Source organism: Coregonus clupeaformis, chromosome 37 (assembly GCF_020615455.1).
Source record: "Coregonus clupeaformis isolate EN_2021a chromosome 37, ASM2061545v1, whole genome shotgun sequence".
NCBI lineage: Eukaryota > Metazoa > Chordata > Actinopteri > Salmoniformes > Salmonidae > Coregonus > Coregonus clupeaformis.
In genome coordinates this window covers 1,281,864-1,307,080 of record NC_059228.1, presented here as the reverse complement: position 1 = coordinate 1,307,080, position 25,217 = coordinate 1,281,864, and the positions used below count along the sequence as shown (strand labels likewise).

The window sequence follows — 25,217 nt, the reverse complement described above, 5'->3', positions numbered from 1 at the left end:
CTATGGCATGGAGCATAGCCAGATAACATACAGAAGGCCAACTCATATTCTGTTCTTCTGAAATACATTTTCTTTATGTCATAATGTTTCTTTAGACTTGACCAAAATAAATAATGGATTTATTGTGATGGTGTATATTCAGTTGATTTATTATACTTTTTAAAATGTTGATGTTGCAACGGTGCGCATCAGCGGCTTGTATGCAGCTTGGTGGCGATACAGTACTAAACGTGTTTATGTTAATTAACGTTAAATTACCTGGAGACCGGCAGTCCTTTGTATGACAATAACCGTCTGACAAAATTTCATGAACGCGACAGCCTTAATTATAACACAAACACGGTAACTCATGCTCATTGTCGTGACGTGACGTTCATTATTGTGATGACTATTATTTATCGAATAATTACCTAATATGTTTAATTGTTACCAGATTAAATTAATCATGTAACAATTAACTCATTAGGAATTTGGGGCACCACGGGAAAAGTTGTTTAACAAGTTACCGTTTCCTGAATTAACTCTAAAGATATCTAGATATCTCTCATCATTTAACAGACATTTATTAATAATTTACGTCATATCAGTCTCATTCTGAAAGTCGTAGACTCTTTAAGTCTGCACGAACCCGGGTCTTACTGATCATTCCGTACCACACAAATTGATTTAATTATTTATTTACTAACTAATTAAAATGATAACACAAGATACAAACACGTATACAGTATAGGTAGGGATTAGAAACTTAATACAATGAAAACGGGTCCCTAGCGGACTAACACAATATGACACTTGTTACAAAAGATGGCGAGTTAAAGAGAGAGAGAGAGAGAAAACACTTGGATACACATGGTCCTACGCTCACAGTTTTATATATTTTATTTTATTTTACCTTTATTTAACTAGGCAAGTCAGTTAAGAACAAATTCTTATTTACAATGACGGCCTACACCGGCCAAACCCGGACGACGCTGGGCCAATTGTGCGGCGCCCTATGGGACTCCCAATCACGGCCGGTTGTGATACAGCCTGGAATCGAACCAGGGGGTCTGTAGTGACACCTCAAGCACTGAGATGCAGTGCCTTAGACCGCTGCGCCACTCGGGAGCCCAAAGTAATCCTAATAGCTTGCCCCGAACTGCCGCCCGTTTGGTAAGACGTAATGCATGTATTTACATGTTGGAGGTCTTCGTCGTTTATCTATGTTGGACCCAGGCCTTCGTGGGAAGGGGTCGATTGGGCCTTCTCTTTCGGATGGGCTTTTACATGTAAGGCTCAGATTGTCCACAAGAGGTCACAATGTCCTTCTTCTTAGTTGTCTATTTACTTTCACTCGTTCTGGAAGCGATCTTCTGAGGACGGTGTGGCATATCAAGAAGCGGATTAAACAGCATGACCATTAGACAGCTGGGGACAATAAAAGGCCACTTCTCTTTCGGATGGCCTTCTCTTTCGGATGGCCTTTTAGATGTAAGGCTCAGATTGTCCATAAGAGTTGTCTGTTTACTTTCACTCGTTCTGGAAGTGGTCTTCTGAGGACGGCTAATCAGCCGTGTCGATGATCCCCTGTGGGGTGATGAGAGCAGTGTAGTAGACGATGGTTTGAAGAGAGTAACAGGATGGTCCCACATAAATTCACCTTCTTAGATACAGTACTTAGAACTGCTACTCAGCCGTAACATTGATTGTTAGTGGAGGCAACTTTGTCGTCTTCACCTCGTGTTGATTTTCACGGTCGGGACCAATATGGACCTCGCTGTAGCTTGAGGTCCTTCTAGTCTGATCTGATAATTCTTAACTCAATATTTTATGCAATCTGGTAAAGAGGGGCGTTTCCATCATTCTGACACGCTCTCTGAGCTCCCTCGGGCATGGCTAGTTACGAGGCAAAGTATTATCATCACTATGATCTTGTTAGAAAGCTAAAATCACATTCTTATCTTCACGAAAACATTGTCTTCCTCCTTGATATGTTCTACACAATGTATAGGATGTAAACCTGATATACACAGTGTAAAAGCTCTTCAAGTCACAATGTTTTCGTTATAACGCCTTTATACAATTTTTTATGACATCACAAAATATAAATTAATTTTCCATATTCCATTTCTTATCATTCCCAACAATTGGATGTTGAAATGTGGCAGTGTTAAGGTGTCAAGATCGGCACAGACCCGCCCCCCCCCCCATACCAAGTTCACTGGGGGTATGTCAGTTGATGACGCCGTCGTCATCGCATAACGTATTGCATGTAGCCTTCAGTGGTGTAAGCGGAGTTATTGCGATTTGTGACCAGATTTTGTTGGATTTCCAATACATCAGTGGTACCAAACAGTCTATTAAATCCATCCCAATCAGCATCTGCTTGGTGTCAATGCTAGTCACGTACACAGGGTGGACAAGTGACATGCTTTTGAAGTTCAGTTTTAGTAGGATACGCTTGGGAAGAGGCGATGTAGCCTGAGTGAAACCTCAAAGTTTAGTGTTGCATCGTTCCGTTTTTAACCAGCGTTTCGCTAGGTCCACTGCCCTTTTGAGTTCATCCAGCAAAGGTTGAGATATGAGGGAAATAGTCGAACCCGAATCAATCAGTGCATCACAGGTCAAATAGTCCTCTAAGAGAGATTTGAGGTATGGCAGAGTCAGTTTTTCTTGTCATATCGCCAACAAAGTGGAGTGGGTGGGCAGAACAGAGTGGTGAGTTATCTGTGTCGATTTTTAAGACAGATTGTTTTACTTCGTGACCCAGTGGGTCCTCTATCGGAATGGGAGAGGAATCAGCTGTTGCAACGCTGCTTAGCTTGTGCGTCGCAACATCTGTATCATGGTCTCCAGACAAAGCCCATGGGCTTGTGTCTAGATCGAGCGGGCCCTGGACTGGGATTTGAGTGAGGGCGGGGTTAAGGGGAACGTTTCCGACCTCGCAAATGGTGTTAATTTCGGGGGACCCATTCTCCGACAATTTCATGCCTAGTCATGGTGACTTATCTTTTCCCCCTTTCTCAATTTTTCCCCGCTGCAGTACATCTCTTATCAGAGCTTCTAGAGAGCTTTGGGTTACGTTTTGGTCATCATCTAACCCTTTTTTACTCTTGTTACACTTGTTACCCTTGTTCCCTGACCATTTGTGAGGGTTAGATGCTGGAACGTAGCGGCCAGATCGACCTCTACGGGGCCTGTTTGGTTGGGGACGTTCTTTGTAGCTATCGTTACTGCGGTGGTCATCGGTGTGGTATGTACGCGGTAGCCGCACACCTGGTGCGTCATCTTTTTCCGCTCCGGTCTCTGATGCCGCACCCTCCAACTGGAGTGATTGCACCCCCCCAATCTTGAAAACCAAGGTGTCCGGGCTCTTAGCCCACTTTGGATGCATCAAAAGCTGTGCTCACAAGCTCTCGGAGTGCCGAGATTGGCAAACCAACATGGGCAGTAGGGCCCAAGTAGCTAATGAAGTTGGGATACATGTTTGACAGAAACATTTGTTTGAATGGTAATAGCTCTTCCATTCCTGTTTCAGTGAGCATGCCAAAGTAAGCTGAACGAAGCCTATGATAGTAGACTTGTGGGTGTTCATTCTGAGCTTGTTGTTGCAGAACCACTGAATTCTATTTTCAAAGTTGTGGCAAGTTTAGCGTTGTTGTTTTGCACGTGTTGTAGATGGATGAACGTGTCTGTTAGACGTTCGCTTCAACAGGTAAAGCCTGTCAGAATTCCTAGCGTTCGGGTAGCCTCTATGTCTGCTAAGAATGTCTCAGTGTCGTTTGGCTTATCTGGAACGGGGTCAAAGATGCAGATGTTTATGACGATTTTGTCAAGGCATTCCGCGCCAAGTGCTCAGGGAGTGTCTGCTTCCTCCCGTGGCGAATTCTTGACCGAAGGGCCAAGAGGAAAAGCCAAATTTAAAAAAATTTGGCGAAGAGGCGCCATGTTACTCTGGGCCGAACGACCAAGATGAAAAGACTGAGGGACCCATAAGAGAGGTGACGTCTGAAACCTCCTGTCGTCTACACTCCTTTGTTCCCCAGGCTCCGGTTGTGAGCTTGGTTGCTCGGTTGGGTAGTCACGCGGTAGCGCGTGGCTGTTCTGGAGTTCCTCCAGATGGTACCTAAGGGTGGTGTTCTGCTAAATCGCAGATTCCACTTGGGAGCTGAGGGTATTTATTTTAGACGCGTGAGTGTCGCAGTTGCGCCGTTCGGCCTCATACTTATCTGTCATGGTTTGCAGGAAGAGGTCTCGAGTGCGTAGCAGTCCGTTCTCAAATGCAATTCCTCGGCTAACCGCATCTTGCCTTTGTCGGCTTTTGTCATTATCTTCCTGGTTCTGTCCACCTGTCCCTGCATCTCAACAGTTTCTTGCTCATGCTTCTGCTGAGCACAGTGGTATTGGACCAATGCCCATCTCCACTGGTGGGCATAGTTCAAGGCTAAACTGGAGAGAACCTTTACAAGGCTGTGCCTGCCGGCCTATTTTGGAGTGCATAAGTCGCAATTTCTGCCATTTATTTCGCTTATGGCATTGTGAGCTAACATTCTCAATCCTTCGGCATAGTTTGGATTTGATTTGACTTGCAAAAGCAATTTTAGTAGTACAAATATATCTGACTAGATCCTAAACTATGCTAGATAACTGAGAATTCACCCCCTTCCACCTTTTATACCTGAATCCAACCTGATTCTCCATATATTTAATCAACAAAGGTATAAATTCTCAGTCATCTATCTTATGCGATATCAAACCTCTCAAACCTCTATAAACTCAGTCTTAGTAAAAGATAAACACATAATTAACTACTCATGCTAATAATCTATGTAGTCATATAATGAAAAATCCCACATAGACATTCCCCATTTTAAAATGACCTTTTTGTATACATCATTTTCAAATATACCCATTTCTTAGACATGTTACTAAGAAAACATTCATCAAAATAAATTGTAACCATCATGACATCATCCCCACAAATACAAAGATCCATGACACTTTGTAAGTTACATGGATATTACAATCTGGACACATGAATATAAAATAACAAAAACGTCCATCTTCATCATCCATGCGCCGTCAGATGAACCCCAAGCTTTTCACTGGTCACAAGGGGCGCTATCTGATCTACTGAGATAGTCTTCTATCCACATCTTCAGTCCTGTAAACCTTAAATTCCATGATATACATTTCCAACTTAACATTCCCATTTCTCAATCAACATTATCAATGGACTCTAATCTGTAATAACATATAGATTAATAATTTATCCTTACTCTCCTTGCATTTATATTGACTGATACATCTCTATTCATACTCATAATACCTTCCTATATGTCTCTAACATTCCCCATAGCTTTATTTAAATTCCCAATAACTTCCTAATCTTACTATCCAACATGTATCCCCCATATAATCACATACATTCCCTCTATCTACTATAATAGCATCCAATGCTATGTGATTATCACTTGCATAGTCTAATGAGTAACATCTCAGACCCAATTACTTAAAAACCCATGATTGTTCAAATATACAATGTTCAACTCCTACTTTGTTCTACTAATATACCTCAAATAGATACACATTATAACACTCTATATTCACTCCCTGTTAAATCATCACATCCCTAAACTATTCATGCTTTAATAATTCAACCAAATTCAGATCATAGGAAAATATCATAACATTTACATTTACGTCATTTAGCAGATGCTCTTATCCAGAGCGACTTACAGTTAGTGCATACATTATTTTATCGAACCCACAACCCTGGCGTTGCAAACGCCATGCTCTACCAACTGAGCTACATCCCCTGCCGGCCATTCCCTCCCCTACCCTGGACGACGCTGGGCCAATTGTGCGCGCCGCCCCATGGGTCTCCCGGTCGTGGCCGGCTACGGCAGAGCCCCATGATAATAACTAATTAAGTACTTGCCTATCAACATAGATATTTACCACTCTAAACATCCATATCAATATCACCCAATACTTCAAATGTATATAATGACTAATATGTTAATACGTTAACCCAATTAATCAACATATTCATGACTTCATTGACAATCATCACCTTAACTTCCATGTTTAAAACAGTATGATTCAACAATGTCCACTCAAAATAAATCATATAAGTGTATCCTAAGACATTACCATAATGTATCACTGTTTTAACCCATAATATCCATATAAAACATTTCTCAATTGAACAATCAATATCCTTCATTTAGAAAATAATTATACTAATACATACTAATGATTTACTTAAATCACCCATTAATCTTATAAATTATAACCAACCAAATTACTTAACTCAACCTAATTTAAATGACAATCCTTGTTGATTCACTTCATCCTTATCAATGAAAATGAAAACCCTCAACTTTATCACACATTACAACTGTCCGAATGTATACTTATATTATCATACATTATAAACATCCATAATTAAATTATGACTTTCCTCATCCTGAAAATAAATACAGATCATTATCTCAATGCATTCTTAGTACTATTAATTTAGCAGTGTATATACCTACTACCCAAATTATCAAATGTAGATAAACCCAATTTTATTATCAACAAGCAACCCCTTTATTTCTCCCGGCACTTAAATCTTCTTGCGTCTCTTCATTACGTTCTTCAGACATCATATTTCAAAATTACTTGCCCATAACAATGTCACAACTACAATGTCTCATTCGAGTCACCACCAACTCCACAACCTCATTGTCTTTTCCATTTACCAACCATTATGCCCACATCATTAAAATATTGCATTTTAATATAGCTTCCTCCATTCTCACTCAATGGTGGACTCCTTTCCCACTCCTTCGATATAACAACATGAGAAAATCCTTTGATATCTTTGAATGGTTGTTGTACACCAGTTGCATCTATAAGTGGTATTTTACAAAAATGTCTTCAACGCCTCTGATATTCATCTTCAGCCGGTTCATAGTTTGTTACTTTTATTTATTTAGGTTCACACCATGCTAGGCCAAATTATCCCTACTATGCAAGACAGCATCTGTATTTATCTCACTAGAAGACAAATATAACAGTTTAATTGATTTCATTTCTAAACCTATAAATCCATATAAACATTCACCATATGACAAATCATTATGTGTTAACAATTATTCTTAACACCAATTTCTAATATACTTCCCAATTTCTATTAGATAAACCCTTTAAATACATATAACCGAATGGAATGACAGCCAGTTGATTCCTGAAAAATCTGGAAGATCTTGAAATTCTTGGAGGTATATAACTCTGTGCCTCCACTGAGGTAATCAGCCATAACCCACAGCTCATCAGTATCATTCCTCTGACATTGTCTTCCATCACCTGATAATTGTCATCAACAGCATCCTCATCTCCCTCATCTCTATATCGTCAGTTTCCTCGTAGCAATCTGTTGCAGTGGTTGACATGATACCTGTTCAATCTCCCCTCTATCCATACCTCCGTTGGTGTAGACTGTGTGATGATGCAGGAACCTTCTTCCTTCACTAGTTCTATGATCATGCAGAGTCCTTCTCCATGTATCACCATCTCTCTGTGGAGTGTGTCCTTCTAGCAGCGTACCAATAGTCCCTGCTGCAAAAACACACAGACAAAACAAAACAATTCCCAGCCGAAGCGGTACCATCTTCCTCCTCTGCGTTAGAAAGGTCCTACAATGGTACATATAGATCTAGTAATCTGTCTCTCTTACTTACCCCTCCATCAAGGTAGCCATCAACACCTATTACTAACCTTCCCATTTGGGTTTTGTCCATCTCTGACTTCATTAATCCTTTAACACCACATAGTCTCCAAGTCGCAGGAAATGTCCAGATTCTCCTGGTAGGTCTGGCAGACAAGCCTTCACCTTTTTGAAAGAAAGGCTGCATAACATTGTTAGTTGAGACACAGCATGCTACTTCCTCCTTTCTTTTTATCAGTCCTGATAAGCCTTTTAGATTAGGAAGTGCACATCCTTGCAACTTGTTGCAGTCCACTCATGTCATAGAAAGGCCTCCTCTAAATTCTGCCTTATACCACAAATACATTTTTCCCTAAAACATTTAATCTAACCCATAGCACATAACTTACTACTGGTCATATTCTTAATACAATATGCAAATGTACCAATAAATCCTCTTACCATCAGTACTACTCCCCTTTTAAACACATGAGTCACAACATGATACATGCTTTCAAAAATAGAACTCCAACATTGTTTATTAAATCATAATAAAAAAATTATTAAAATGACAACATTGTATAATACCACAACTTACTTCTATCCCGTAAAGTAATCCAAGATTAGTACATTTAACTAGCAACAGGTATCCCTCATTCAGGATAGCTCCCTCTCTCTTTAGTTATTTTATGGTTCGAATCATATATATTATTAGCAAATTATAAACTTCTTCACAATTATCCTTATCATAACTAACCCCCAATTCAGCATGCCTCTAGGATTTACAGTGCGGGTGATCAAGTCACACTATAAAGCCAGGACAGATTGCAGAGGTCATTGAAATCATTCAATGAATTGTTCCATCCAATAGTATACTAAACATTACCAACACTCAAAACATCTCATAAATGTTATGTACCCCAAGTGTACATTAAATCCTCATGACATTTATTCTCATAAGAAATCATGTATACCCAAAACTCAGTCAAAAAAACAAAACAAAAACGTCATAAAATGCACTGTGTGCTCCTTAAAGACTTATACCTTTGACCTGTTGAAAACCCCCTAAAATCAAAATAACAACCCTTTATAAACATCATACTAGGTGTGTTGTGTTTTATTTGAAAAACCCAATTGAAAACAACAAACAAAAATAGCCAGGCCTTACTTAATATGATAGCTCCCTTTTATGACCTAAAAATAAGACTACTTAATTTTACTAACTGTTCCACCCTAGCCCTGGGCAATATTCCAATGAGATAAGGAAATCCCCTTGCTCCTGGAATAGAAATTATACATATCGTTAACATTAATTTACAATCAGTAATCCAAAGATAGTAAGTCCACACAAAACATGATACAGATATACACAGTCCTATCTCATCAATAATCATTTGTATCAATGTAATTCCTCTTAACTACTCCATAAAAATATTATATAAAATCTCTCAAAAAATGTAAACCACTCAAGTTTACAATGACTATGTTTAATTGATTACCCTTCAGATCATATCCTCTTTAAATCTCACAATGATTATTGAACCCCTAAATCTGCTCCTTGTGATCCCATATCAAATAATCCATTATCGTTTACTGTATCAACAACCTAGGAAATATCAGTTTCCCCTTTTATTGTTCCTAACTTCCCTCTAAATGTCAAATTTCATACATTATCCAATACAATCACGTACTCCTCTTAAGTAAGACTAGATACAGTGGGGAAAAAAAGTATTTAGTCAGCCACCAATTGTGCAAGTTCTCCCACTTAAAAAGATGAGAGAGGCCTGTAATTTTCATCATAGGTACACGTCAACTATGACAGACAAAATGAGGAAAAAAAATCCAGAAAATCACATTGTAGGATTTTTAATGAATTTATTTGCAAATTATGGTGGAAAATAAGTATTTGGTCAATAACAAAAGTTTCTCAATACTTTGTTATATACCCTTTGTTGGCAATGACACAGGTCAAACGTTTTCTGTAAGTCTTCACAAGGTTTTCACACACTGCTGCTGGTATTTTGGCCCATTCCTCCATGCAGATCTCCTCTAGAGCAGTGATGTTTTGGGGCTGTCGCTGGGCAACACGGACTTTCAACTCCCTCCAAAGATTTTCTATGGGGTTGAGATCTGGAGACTCCAGGACCTTGAAATGCTTCTTACGAAGCCACTCCTTCGTTGCCCGGGCGGTGTGTTAGGGATCATTGTCATGCTGAAAGACCCAGCCACGTTTCATCTTCAATGCCCTTGCTGATGGAAGGAGGTTTTCACTCAAAATCTCACGATACATGGCCCCATTCATTCTTTCCTTTACACGGATCAGTCGTCCTGGTCCCTTTGCAGAAAAACAGCCCCAAAGTATGATGTTTTCACTCCCATGCTTCACAGTAGGTATGGTGTTCTTTGGATGCAACTCAGCATTCTTTGTCCTCCAAACACAACGAGTTGAGTTTTTACCAAAAAGTTATATTTTGGTTTCATCTGACCATATGACATTCTCCCAATCCTCTTCTGGATGCACTCTAGCAAACTTCAGACGGGCCTGGACATGTACTGGCTTAAGCAGGGGGACACGTCTAGCACTGCAGGATTTGAGTCCCTGGCGGCGTAGTGTGTTACTGATGTTAGGCTTTGTTACTTTGGTCCCAGCTCTCTGCAGGTCATTCACTAGGTCCCCCCGTGTGGTTCTGGGATTTTTGCTCACCGTTCTTGTGATCATTTTGACCCCACGGGTTGAGATCTTGCGTGGAGCCCCAGATCGAGGGAGATTATCAGTGGTCTTGAATGTCTTCCATTTCCTAATAATTGCTCCCACAGTTGATTTCTTCAAACCAAGCTGCTTACCTATTGCAGAGTCAGTCTTCCCAGCCTGGTGCAGGTCTACAATTTTGTTTCTGGTGTCATTTGACAGCTCTTTGGTCTTGGCCATAGTGGAGTTTGGAGTGTGACTGTTTGAGGTTGTGGACAGGTGTCTTTTATACTGAAAACAAGTTCAAACAGGTGCCATTAATACAGGTAACGAGTGGAGGACAGAGGAGCCTCTTAAAGAAGAAGTTACAGGTCTGTGAGAGACAGAAATCTTGCTTGTTTGTAGGTGACCAAATACTTATTTTCCACCATAATTTGCAAATAAATTCATTAAAAATCCTACAGTGTGATTTTCTGGATTTTCTTTTCTCAATTTGTCTGTCATAGTTGACGTGTACCTATGATGAAAATTACAGGCCTCTCTCATCTTTTTAAGTGGGAGAACTTGCACAATTGGTGGCTGACTAAATACTTTTTTTCCCCACTGTATCTTATCCCCGGCATCGATTTAAAAATTGTTTGATACGTTGTCTCCTACTTTACCCCTAACAAAATACTATAGGAGACTTCCATCAATCCTGGAAAAAAAACTCCCACTTAGAAGACACTAGATAATAACATGTTTCATTAAGTACACCACACCTTCTAATATAAACCTATAACCCCTTTCTATTAATTTAATCCTCACAACCTGTTGTATTGATGTTATAAAATATAAACCTATTGTTTAATAACTTCCTAACTCACCAAAAAGGTTTATTTAATCCATCGTAGTAAAAACTATATCCCATTATTCAACATACCATAAACAGATTATCGTTTTTTAGAAGTAATGAACTTTCTGCTTAACTCCTTGTTGTTTAAACAAACTATATAATGTAATAATAATAATTACCAATGATCAAATAACGTTCCATATTCAACTATCTAGACATGTTCTTCATATCATCCCAATAAACCTATTAACCTTCTTCAAACAATTCAATTCAACATTAATTCAACATGGCTCATTACCCAATGAACTTACTTACTTTGTAAACCTTCTACAATATATATTATTCTCTATCGCTAACTTTCCATATAATGGCACCTCAACAAAATATAAATTATTGTGAAGTTATAGTCAAAACTAACAAAACATCTATTCACTGATATGCAACTTTAATTACTATGTTATACTATTGTGCTGGTAAGACAATTCCTTTCACGTAATGTTATCAATTCATCTAGTAATCTAGGTCAATAGCATCAATGTAAAATATTTGCTTTCTGTCCCTTCCTGGGCTCGAACCAGGGACCCTCTACACATATCGACAACATTTACCATCGAAACACCATTACCAGTCACTCCACAAAATCTGCGATCCTTGCAAAGCAACTACTTCCAGTTCATAGAGCAAGTGACGTCACAAATGAAACCCCACTAGCTCTCACCGCTAACTAGCTAGCCATTGCACACCGATAACATTCAACCCCCTATGACTTCCTTCTCCACAGCAACCACAGATCCCTGTATTCCTAATTTAACCCATAATGTCCCTTACAGCTTTCTCACGTTTCAGCGAGACCCAGTTGCTAACACCCGCAGACAAAACATGGAAATTCTACCATTTTTAACTAGCAGACCAAATAACACATTTTCAAACAGCGTTCTGCATTTACCTCTATCATACGGTTTAAAAACAAACATAACAACATTAACCATCCTAAATTGCCGTAGTAACGTCATGTTTGGTTCAGTTGATCTATTATGATAGTATGTCCATAATACTTCTAACAAAGCTACGTTATCCCTAGTGTTTGTTTAATATTCCTATTATTCTATAAGTTCCCTTGCTTCACTTTTCATGAATATAAGACATTCACTTCTCCATGCGTCGTAAACTATATCCTATTTCCCCTGCCATCAACTAAGATTATAGTCACAGCTCATCTTAAATCAACACTCCTCCATTATCAGAATATAGCAGATGTAGGTAACTATCCTTTCTACGTAGGCCACAAGTAATACCAAACACTTGCTGTAGTTTACCATCATATATTGAATGCATATCCATATAATCAATATCCAATTTATTACATTACACCACCATTCTCAATCGCTTATCTAGCAAACCCATTAGTCAACGGCCAAAAAAATTACTACCACTCAATCGTCTCGCTATTCCTGTTAAATAAGTGAGTCTTTCTATTTAAACCACGCACCACGCTACAAATCTTCCATTCAACATCAACAAACCAAATACTTTGTAGTATCCATTCAAGCACACATACCATCATGTGAACTCCAATTACACTCCAAAACCCAGATTTTAGTCAGTACCATGGAACCGATGCCTTTTGAAGTCCCACAAATAGCCCAACTACGATGGTTTGTAGTCTTACCCTCTGGTACATGTAGTCTTAACCTCTGGTACATAATAACGACACAATCACAAGAAAATATCCTTAAAAAGTATTTCAAGTGTTTCTTTGCAAAGCTCTCACGTGCTCAAAATTAATAAATTAGCAGTCAACGAGTCAAATCCACATTTATTGATTTGGAAATAGATCTGGCGATTTTAATAAAACGTATTATGTTTCCCTTGCGACATAATGAAATTCCTTTATTACACCATATTCGCTCCATAATGAGTTTTATTTTGATGGAAACCCTAAATTGGCTTTGTACAATATTATAACTTACGTCTTTAACCACCTTACTCATGGTCAGTTTATTCCTTAAATCTTATCTCAATCACATTATCCAACTACGGTACAAACTTAGAAAACCATATTAATTACTTTTCCACCCCCGACGTACGTCTACGTTTGGGTGAGCAAGTTAATATATAATTATTATTCCAATTATTATTTTATGAAATCTCTAATAATCACCTACCCATACGTAAAATGGATCATATTTTCACATTTGTCACAAACTCCATATAGACCGTTAGAAACTTCTAGGTACTCCCATCAAAGAATACTTTAGTTAGTTTAGCAATCCTCATTCAACCCAAATCAGCCTCTCATTCATTGTCCCAGCGGAACCAAAAGAACAGCCTGTAATTTCCAAGGACACTGCCGTTCCTGTCCCAGAAAACACAGACTTTCCACTACTCTCTAAAATAACATCAAGCTCTATTTACCACTCCTTGATATTATATGACCTTATTATGTTATGTACCGTAACTTCTTATCCAAACTTATATCAAATTATTATACCCATATTTAGAACTTATTTTGCACCCTTCATATTCAAAATACCGTCTTCTTCTTTGTTCATAAGATAGCCAATATTATCCCATTTAATTACTTAACTTTACATTATTTTTACTAAATACTTATTCTAACTGCGGATTTGCCTGTAATAATTTTGTCATTTCCTGTCTCTCACTTCTAATGAAATGAAGCTCTGATTTACTCTTAATGGTGACTTAATTTTTTTTATATATATACCGGTCTACTAATCTGGCCATTCATTACTGTCATTAGTACATGCAATATTAGTAATTAAATACTTAAATAAAACCCCCATCTGTATTAAAATGTTGTTTGCCTATTTCTGCCATTTTGGTGCTATTATTCAATATGTTACATTGCATTGGCTCCATCTACTGGCCATTTTGAGTAATTCATCAAAATATTAATTCAAAAGGGCCTCAAACCCACTCATTTATAATGTTTTTTTTAACCATTATGAGTTAAACATCACAATAAAGGACTCAAACCTTTATTCCTGCTCTGTTGGGGACTCGAACCTCACAACTCTGCACTAAGGACTGTAACCTTCAACCGTAGGCCTCAAACCTACATACATGGCCTCAAACCATGTCCTTAATGTCCTTAAACATTCATGATGTCGTACACTGTATGATCTCGTCATGTTGAGGACTTGAACCTCTGACCTTTCTATGTTCATCTACCAAGGACGTTTATTGCTGAGAACTCGAACCTCGCATCTTTCTACGTTCGTCTACCAAAGACGTTTTTCGCTGAGGACTTGAACCTCGCATCTAATATTGTCTATCCTGTCGTCACGGGACTGACATAACCCATCTACCTTACTTTAGGACACGAATCTAACTTATCATAATAAAAGAGCGTACACCCAATGTTGTTAAAACCCACTCTACTACTTCTGTTTTATGTTTGGTCCTTTACTCAGACCAAACCCTGTTTAGAATAATAGCACCCTATTATCGTCAAATTTAATTAACTCCTTACATCTCATTACATAACTCAATACAACTCATCGTTCCCCTTTAAAAATATTGAATTTCAAACGTTCGTTACAGTTCAGCTTTACCACAGATAAGCAGATTTTAACATAATAATAGAATGGAAGTCTGCTTACCTGTTAGTTGAGCTGTAGACTGCATCCTGTTTGTGAAGACGCCAATCTGTTGTGATGAGTTTCTGGTATAGAGAAGTTCAAGATGTAAGAATTTACTTAGACATTCTGTGGAGATTTACAGATTATTTATCTAACAAACGGACATAGCTCTGCCCTTTGTCATTTGAACTGCCCACACACACAAATCTCACAGCTTTAATACTCTTGGTTATCCTTCCTTTCACATACATCTGGCAACCATCATAGGCACTCCCTTTCTCTGATGTTATTACCCTTTGCCCCAAGTCAGTATCCTGTCCATCAATCATGCTATCCTAAACATCAGTAATCTCCTTTGACATAAGGAATGCAGACTCCAAACCAATTATGTCGTAACCCTCGGTCCTCACAATACTATGCCCTGACATCATAACAGGATGTTAAGTCATGGTCCTCAGGAGGTTTTTGTCTAGTTCCTGATTTGTCCCGGGGATGTCACCTGATGGTCTGAAATAAATGTTATCCCCCCAAAAATAAAAAAAGCCCTAGTTTCGTTACACGAATTGACTTGTTGGAAAGGTTTCATCCTATGACGGTGCCACATTGAAAGTCACTGAGCTCTTTAGTAAGGCCATTCTACAGCTAATGTTTGTCTATGGAGATTGCATGGCTGTGTGCTGGAGTTTATATACCTGTCAGCAACGGGTGTGGCTGAAATAGCCAAATCCACTCATTTGAAGGGGTGTCCACATACACCTGTATAAATAGTGTATGTAGACACTGGTTTGGCGCTGGAGATTATAAAAATGAGGTTGAAAGTGGCGGAATTGCCCTTTAAGCATTACCATGATCTTAGGCAACCAGATGCATCGTTATTTACGACCTAACTAAGAGTGTTTCCCAAACAAGCAGGTAGAGAGAATGTTCGCTAAGTGCATTGTCAGACCATGTGTCGATACTGATAGGATCGAAAGAAAAGCAGTGCTGCTATCGGATCTGCTTTCTCCATTCAAATCTTAACTTAACATTAGAATTATTCCACAATACTGACGACTGATCAGCTCCTAGAGCGATATTACCATCTATGGCTGCAAAAATTGAGGCGGCTTGTTATGCTTACCCAATAATAATTCACTAAATCACAGATTGGGCACATCATTGTGCCTATTTTGCCACACATCATGAAACATATTGAGGCAAAAATTTGACAGTAGCCTTGTGGCAAAATATAACTTAATATGATTTCAATAGGATTTCAATATATAGGCCAATGTAGCCTATTTATCTTTTAATGCAGTCATCTCGGTTTTCATTTGAAGCATCGTTTTAGCTTTCACTTGTTTGTAACAATTGCAAATAATTTGGTAACTTTGTATTTGTAGTCAACTTCGTTCTGAAGTTATCGGCGGTCATAGTCAGACAGATACCTAGCCTAAACATCTTGATTCTATGTTTAGCGGAGATCTTCTGTGAATAAAGTGATGCGGAAGTTCTGGATCACTCATAGATGTACAAAGGTTTTCAAGAACCACGTTACTAACGAAGGTTCTGGGAAACAGCTTGGCTACTAAAGATATATTGTAAAATGGTTCTAACGACGATCTTAACGCTACGAAGGCTCTGGGAAACGAAGCCCTGGATGGTTGCAGGTGTTACTGACTGGGTTAGTGCTGCGCAGCACAATACTTTGATAGCCTCTGCTGAGCTTAAGCTAAGGTGTTAGCTTGTGGAGCTAATGCAAGTCTTCAGGTTTCAGGCAAGTCTACCCAATTGCCCTGGTGCCATCCAAATTTAAAATTGTTCAAAAACTTTGCGCGTTTGCTTGAGCCTGCCTGGAGTGTCAGATCAATGGGTTTTGCACTTTTGGGACTATTCCATGTCCATCAAAATAAGGGAAATAATATATAAAGACGGTGACATACATGACCGGTTGAAGTTGCTACTTACCTGATAACGTTTAAAAAAAAACGATAACATAATAATACCCTTGATTAATAATAATCAAGTATAGTGTTGCCTGTGTGTGTGTGTGTGTGTTACCGTTCACGTGTGTACATTTCAATGTGTGCTTGTGAGTGTCTCTACGTATGAGTATGATATGATGTGCATGAGTTTGTGTTGTATTTGGCAGTGGGCGGTGGTATGTGCATCGAATTGAGGGAAGTAGTACATCAAAACATTGCTTTTGGTATGTTATTACGTGATTGATTGAAGTTATTACATTATTCATAAAAAAGTTGTTTTTGATAAACTCACTTTTGATAAACAGGGCAAAATAGAAATTGTCCTATAACAGCTAGGATCAGCTTGATCTCCCCCTTTAAATAAAGGATGCACTGTGGCTGCCTTCCAAGCAATGGGAACCTCCCCAGAGATGAGAGACAGGTTAAACATGTCGGAGATAGGCTTGGCGATGATATGGGCAGCAACCTTAAAGAAGAAAGGGTCTAAACCATCTGACACAGATGTTTTTTTGGGGACAAGTTTAAGGAGCTCCTTTAGCACCTCGGATTCTGTGACCGCCTGCAGGGAGAAACTTTATAGCGTGGCAGGGGAAAAAGAGGGAGGAGCATCGGGGCTAGTCGCATTAGAAGGGGTGGGAGATGAGGAAATGTTGGACGGGTAAGGAGGCATGGCTGAGTCAAATAGGAATCATGACTAAAGTAGCCTATTCTGGGATTGGTAATAATCTGAGAAAGATTAAGGGAGTCCCATTGCTTTAGGACTTGGTCAGGTGGTTTAAGCATGTCCCAGTTTAGGTCACCTAGCAGGACAAATTCAGACTTAGTGTAAGGGACCAGGAGAGAGCACAGGGCAGGCAGGGTACAGGCCGGTGCTGATGGTGGACGATAACACCCAGCAACAGTCAACAAAGAGCTATTTGAAAGAACAAGCAAGTTCATAGTCAACAAAGCACACAGGTGTCATGAGGCAAATAGCATAAAGCACAAGAAAAAAATATAACGACTTGGGGCTAGCCATTGTAAGTTCAGAGTCACTCGCCCCAACTGTGCGTGTGTGCTGGAGGTGAGCGAAAGCTCGGGAGAGAGGGGGGAGTGTGGCGGGGGTACCTGTACCAGACAGGGGGAGACAGGCCAGGGCAGATGGTGAACAGATCGCCAGGTGGAATCCAAGCACTACTGCAGCAGGCAACGGGAGTAGGTGTCACACCCACTTGGGAGAAGCTTTTTTAGGGAGGCAGATTTCTTGTAGAAAATCCCAGCTAGCTAGCTAACGTAGCTAGCAAGTCTCTGTCCACCGTTTCGGCGAATGGTCCTTTACGACGTCCAAACAAAGTTGTCCTGTGGCTGTTATATTTTGTAGAATGCGAGGAGGATATCTTCTGATGTGATCAAAGCAACAATATTGTTTCTTATTGCACAGATGGAGGGGGCTTCAAAGGCCTCTGCATTGCTGGGCTCAAGGGCTTTGACACCTCTCACTTCACACCTCAGTGCTAATTTAAGTTGTTAGCCAGATCTGTGCTGTCCTAGCAAGCTTGGTAGCCTTAACTTAGCATTCAGTCCTTATAAAGTAAAGTATATCATTGTAATGTATTTTTCTTCTTGCCTTTAAAAGTGGCTTCAGACTAACGTTACTCACTCAGTTCCAGGTTGGATGGTGTTTTCAGGTTTCTTGCGCTTCTTTTCCTGGTCATTCAAATGTGTTTTTTCTCTGCCAAGAAGTTTCCTTTAGTTTGAAAGTTTGTTTCTTAAATTGTTGTAATGCATTCTTTACAGCCATGTTTTTTTTTCATCATATTTTAAATAACTTGTAGAAAATACACTTTATGACACTGTCAATAAGCATTATGACCATCATAATCATATAAGCCAGATAGGCCTATCACGTACATGCCCTTATGTCAGTCATCAGTCAAAAAGAGGGTGTCTTGTCCTGCTCCTTAAATCTGCTCCTCCATTCATCCCAGTCATCAGAAATAGAGCATTGGGGTAGGTGCATGTCTGACATCAATGTGTGCGTAATTACAATTATAATTTTAATATGGTCAATTTCAGAAGATGTTATATAACATAAACATACTGTTGACAAGTAGGCTATGGTGTAATGGAATGTTTTGCCTTGTGTGGTAGGTTTTGTGGGTTTTGACACTGTTATGTAGGTGTCATAACCAGCCATAAAATAACACAATATATGTCACAACAGGTGTAAATATATGTGTCATGACAGTGTTATGACCATATTATGACAAGTTATGTCAGCTGTTATGCCATATTATGACATGGTTATGACCGTGTTATGATGCTGGGTGTCAAGTAAAGTGTTACCTAAAAGTTATTACAAATAGAAAAGTTATTACATTTACAGGTGTTATTACATTTACCGTTGTTACAGGGCCTAACATAAGGACGATTCAGAATATGCTATTCTGTTCTTCTGAAATAGGCTACATTTTCTTCATATCATAATGTTTCTTTAGACCTGCCTAATGTTAATTAACGGTCAATGACCGTGAGACAGGCAGTTATTTGACAGTTACCGGCTGACAAAATGTCATGACCCCCACAGCCGTAGTTGTGGTGTGTGTGTGTATATGTGTGAGTGTGTGTGTGTCTTTGTGGAGGAGGGGGTGGGTTATTGTGTGTGCGTGCATGCATGCTGGTGAGCTTATCTCTCTCTCTCTCTCTCACTCTCTCTCTCTCTCTCTCTCTCTCTCTCTCTCTCTCTCTCTCTCTCTCTCTCTCTCTCTCTCTCTCTCTCTCTGCTCTCTCTCTCTCTCTCTCTCTCTCTCTCTCTCTCTCTCTCTCTCTCTCTCTCTCTCTCTCTCTCTCTCTCTCTCTCTCTCTCTCTCTCTCTCTCTCTCTCTCTCTCTCTCTCTCTCTCTCTCTCTCTCTCTCTCTCTCTCTCTCTCTCAGATGAGTTTGTGATATCTCCAGTGGAGGGAGAGCTGCGTGTGAGGAGAGACGTGGAGCTGGACAGAGAGACCACACCCTTCTACAACATCACTGTCATGGCCAAAGACCTGGGCAACCCACCACGCAGCAGCATGGTGTGTTCGCACAGATATGCACTGATCCTGCTAACATGCTCAGACACTTCAATGAACACAACACGTGCCCATGCGCACACACACACACACACACACACACACTCACACACTCACACACTAAGACCAAGTACCACCCTGTATTGTGTCTCCTCGATCTCCCAGGTGGTGGTGGGTGTTCAGGTTCTGGACATCAATGACAACGACCCCGTGCTGCTCAACCTGCCCCACAACACCAGTGTGAGCGAGGGGGCGTCCGTCCACACCTCGGTGGCCAGGGTCAGAGCGCGGGATGCGGACAGTGGACGCAACGCCCTGCTCACCTACAACATCACCGCCGGAAACCGCGACGGAGCCTTCTACATCAATGACACTGTGAGAGGGAGGGAAAGGAGGGGATGGGAGGCGGACAGAAGGTGTGAGGGAAGAAAAGGAGAGGGAGAGAGGGCGAGAAGGTTAGGAAAAGGATAGTGGATAAAGGAAGAAGGGTTACGGAGAGGGAGTAAAGGGGTAGAACAGAAGAGAGGAGAGGTAGAAAAATGTAGACAGAGAAATAGATAGAAAGTCATAGAGAGGCATTGAAAAGGGAAGGATATACTGGCGTAATTGATGAGTCATGTCTATCATCCTTCTTGTTTTCTCTCCCCCCTCTATCTCTCCTCTCTCTCTCTCTCTCTCTCTCTCTCTCTCTCTCTCTCTCTCTCTCTCTCTCTCTCTCTCTCTCTCTCTCTCTCTCTCTCTCTCTCTCTCTCTCTCTCTCTCTCTCTCTCTCTCTCTCTCTCTCTCTCTCTCTCTCTCTCTCTCTCTCTCTCTCTCTCTCTCTCTCTCTCTCTCTCTCTCTCTCTCTCTCTCTCTCTCTCTCTCTCTCTCTCTCTCCTCTCTCTGTCTCTCTCTCTGTCTCTCTATCTCTTGCTCTATCTCAGACAGGGGTGGTGCAGGTGAACAGGCCTCTGGACAGAGAGAGGGTGGCGGAGTACACACTGGCCATCACGGTCAAAGACAACCCTGAGAACCCCCGCATCGCTCGCCGGGTACTGCCACACACACACACATGCACACACACACACATAACCCCCTCTCAGGCCATATGCTATTTACTGGCCAAGTCAAGCCACTGCTTCCTCAGCTGTAAGCTACCAAAACTCTGCAAAACCATACACTGATCTTATCATTGATTACCTACAGTGCCTAGTGAAAGTCTACACATTTCTTGCACAGTCTTTATAATTAAATATAAAAACGGATTCAATTCCATTTTGTTCCTACCGATCTACTGTACATAATCTACTGAACATTTTCAAAGTGAAAGAAAATTATAGAAAAATGTAATGATTGCGTATGTGTAATGAATACTCGGACAGAGTGGTAAGATCCAATCGCAGAATAGCGATGCTTTATTAGAGTACAGACAAGGGAATAGCTTAATCGTGGTCGGGCGGGCTGTGGTCAAAACCGGGCCAGGCAGAGACAGGCAGAGGTACCAAGGGAGCGGGCTTAGTCGTAGTCGAGGTCACAGACACAGGATCAGAGGACGGTAATCACTGGGGTAGACAAGCAGAGGATTAAGCAATTCGGGGAGTCAAACAACAAGGCACAGGTCGGATACACGGGTAATCAAAATCAACAAACTCTCTCTCTCTCTCTCTCTCTCTCTCTCTCTCTCTCGGAACAAAATGCTTAGCAAGTCACAATGGAACAATACCTCGCACCGACTGAACTTCTGAGCACACCTTATATCCTACACTAATTACTGACAGGTGTGCTCAGAACTCAGGTGAACCAGATCGAGTCTGATGACTCCCCCTCTCTGTAGATCAGGGAAGTGTAAGACTCTGCCTAGACCCAGCCAACCCCCGATCCCTTACAGTATGTCTTTACACCCCAGAGTAAGTACTTGGTGGAAGCAACTTTGGCAGCCATTACAGCAGTGAATCATTTTGAATAAGATTCTAACAAATTGCAACTCTTATGGCAACATACATATATCCATTGTTTTTGAAAAATTGCTCAAGCTCAGTAAATTTGATTGGGAGTCATTGATGGACAGCAATATTCAAACCCTGTCTCAGATTTTTAAGCAAATATACAGTGCATTCGGAAAGTATTCAGACCCCTTGACTTTTTTCCACATTTTGTTACATTACAGCCTTATTTTTCACTTCCGTTTTGAGCGCGTCACTTGTCTCCGTGCTACGCTGTTTGGCTACCTGCCAAACCTGGCGGTTTTTACTTTTTTTTTTACCGTATTAAAACTATCTTCATTTAACAAATTTTACCAACGTCTTAGTTATTTTTATATTTTTTACTCGCTCAACTTTTTTCATTCAACTTTTTTACCCCGGACGCTTTATCTTGACACGGTTCTACAGGACCTACACCAGCCGAAGCTAAGTAGTAACATTAACACTATGCCATCTAATTGCAGTCGCTGTACTCATAATATACAGGAGAACTATCGCCTTCTGGTGAGGATAGCCGTGCTGCAAGCACAGCTTCAGACGCAATAGTTAGGCAAGGGCAATGTAAGTGTAGGAAAGGATGAAACAGCGTCTGTGCCACCAGTAAGTACAGATAGTCGTATAAATCCCCTCGCACAGTCCCCGCGGCCGGACAATTTTCTCAAGGCTTCTGGAAAGAAATGCTGTCGGCATGCTCAACCGGTGTCGCTCATTCAGCCGACAGAAATGTTCAACCGGTTCTCCCCATTAAGCAACGAGTCGGAGTCAGAGGCCGAGCCTTCTCAAGTCTCTCCTCCACCCGTTACGGGGTCAGAGCCACCGAAGCCTACCACAATTAGCTCTGACAAATTGAAAACCCTAGTCATTGGCGACTCCATTACACGCAATATTAGACTTAAAAAGAATCATCCAGCGATCATACACTGTTTACCAGGGGGCAGGGCTACCGACGTAAAAGCTAATCTGAAGATGGTGCTGGCTAAGGCACAAACTGGCGAGTGTAGAGAGTATAGGGATATTGTTATCCACGTCGGCACCGATGATGTTAGGATGAAACAGTCAGTGGTCACCAAGAGCAACATAGCTTCAACGTGTAAATTAGCTAGAAAGATGTGTCGGCATCGAGTAATTGCCTCTGCCCCCCTCCCAGTTAGGGCGAGTGACTCTACAGCAGAGTCTCACAACTCAATCGCTGGTTGAAAACTGTTTTCTGCCCCTCCCAAAATATAGAATTCGTAGATAATTGGCCCTCTTTCTGGGACTCACCCACAAACAGGACCAAGCCTGGCCTGCCTACTCAATCACTTTTTATAGCTACTGTTTACAGGCCTCCTGGGCCGTATAAAGAGTTCCTCACTGAGTTCCCTGAATTCCTATCGGACCTTGTAGTCATGGCAGATAATATTAACATTTTTGGTGACTTTAATATTCACATGGAAAAGTCCACAGACCCACTCCAAAAGGCTTTCGGAGCCATCATCGACTCAGTGGGTTTTGTCCAACATGTCTCCGGACCTACTCATTGCCACAGTCATACCCTGGATCTAGTTTTGTCCGGTGGAATAAATATTGTGGATCTAAATGTTTTTCCTCATAACCCTGGACTATCGGACCACCATCTTATTACGTTTGCAATCGCAACAAATAATCTGCTCAGACCCCAAACAAGGACCATCAAAAACCGTGTAATAAATTCTTGGACAACCCAAAGATTCCTAGAGGCCCTTCCCGACTCCCTCCACCTACTCAAGGACGTTGGAGTACAAAAATCAGTTAACGACCTAACTGAGGATCTAAATCTAACCTTGTGTAATACCCTAGATGCAGTCGCACCCCTAAAAACAAAAAACATTTGTCACAAGAAACTAGCTCCCTGGAATACAGAAAATACCCAAGCCCTGAAGCAAGCCTCCAGAAAATTGGAACGGAAATGGCACTCCACCAAACTGGAAGTCTTCCTACTAACTTGGAAAGAAGGTACAGAGCAGTATCGAAGAGCCCTCTTTGCTGCTCGATCATCCTATTTTTCCAACCTAATTGTGGAGAATAAGAACAATCCAACATTTCTATTTGATACTGTCGCAAAGCTAACTAAAAAGCAGCATTCCCCAAGAGAGGATGCCTTTCACTTCAGCAGTGATTCATGAACTTCTTCGACGAAAAGATAATGATCAATAGAAAGCAAATTACAGAATCTGCGTATTTCTCCAAAGTTCAGCTGTCCTGAGTCTGCACAAAACTGCCAGGACCTAGGATCAATGGAGACACTCAAGTTTTTTAATCCTATATCTCTTGACACATTCATGAAAATAGTAATGGCCTCTAAACCTTCAAGCTGCATACTGGACCGTATTCCAACTAAACTACTGAAAGAGCTACTTCCTGTGCTTGGCCCTCCTATGTTGAACATAATAAATGGCTCCCTATCCACTGGATGTGTACCAAACTCAATAAAAGTGGCAGTAATAAAGCCTCTCTTGAAAAAGCCAAACCTTGACCCAGAAAATGTAAAAAACTATCAGCCTATATTGAATCTCCCATTCCTCTCAAAACTTTTAGAAAAAGCTTTTGTGCAGCAAATCACTACCTTCCTGAAGACAAAAAATGTATACAAAACGCTTCAGTCTGGTTTTAGATCCCATCATAGCACTGAGACCGCACTCGTGAAGGTGGTAAATGACCTTTAATGGCGTCAGACCAAGGCTCTGCATCTGTCCTCGTGCTCCTAGACCTTAGTGCTGCTTTTGACACCATCGATCACCACATTCTTTTTGAGAGATTGAAAACCTTAATTGGTCTACACGGACAAGTTCTTGCCTGGTTTAGAACTTATCTGTCGGAAAGATGTCAGTTTGTCTCTGTGGATGATTTGTCCTCTGACAAAGAAATTGTATGTTTCGGTGTTCCTCAAGGTTCCATTTTAGGACCACTATTGTTTTCACTATATGCAGTTGAAGTTGGAAATGTACATACACTTAGGTTGGAGTCATTAAAACTCGTTTTTCAACCACTCCACACATTTCTTGTTAACAAACTATAGCTTTGGCAAGTCGGTTAGGACATCTACTTTGTGCAGGACACAAGTAATTTTTCCAACAATTGTTTACAGACAGATTATTTCACTTATAATTCACTGTATCACAATTCCAGTGGGTCAGAAATTTACATACACTATGTTGACGGTGCCATTTAACAGCTTGGAAAATTCCATAAAATGATGTCATGGCTTTAGAAGCTTCTGATAGGCTAATTGACATAATTTGAGTCAATTGGAGGTGTAGCTGTGGATGTATTTCAAGGCTTTCCTTTAAACTCAGTGCCACTTTGCTTGACATCATGGGAAAATGAAAAGAAATCAGCCAAGACCTCAGAAAAAAAATTGTAGACCTCCACAAGTCTGGTTCATCCTTGGGAGCAATTTCCAAATGCCTGAAGGTACCACGTTCATCT

At 40.5% G+C, this 25,217-nt stretch overlaps 1 protein-coding gene across 1 annotated transcript in view; it reads left to right on the top strand.

The window, feature by feature from the left end:
• Positions 1-25,217, top strand: part of cdh23 (cadherin-related 23) — a 190,860-nt gene that overhangs the window by 115,041 nt on the left and 50,602 nt on the right. The window contains exons 21-23 of the mRNA XM_045211457.1: positions 19,700-19,812; positions 19,975-20,184; positions 20,733-20,840. Of these exons, the coding sequence (XP_045067392.1) occupies positions 19,700-19,812; positions 19,975-20,184; positions 20,733-20,840 (431 nt within the window). The remainder of the gene's footprint in view (positions 1-19,699; positions 19,813-19,974; positions 20,185-20,732; positions 20,841-25,217) is intronic.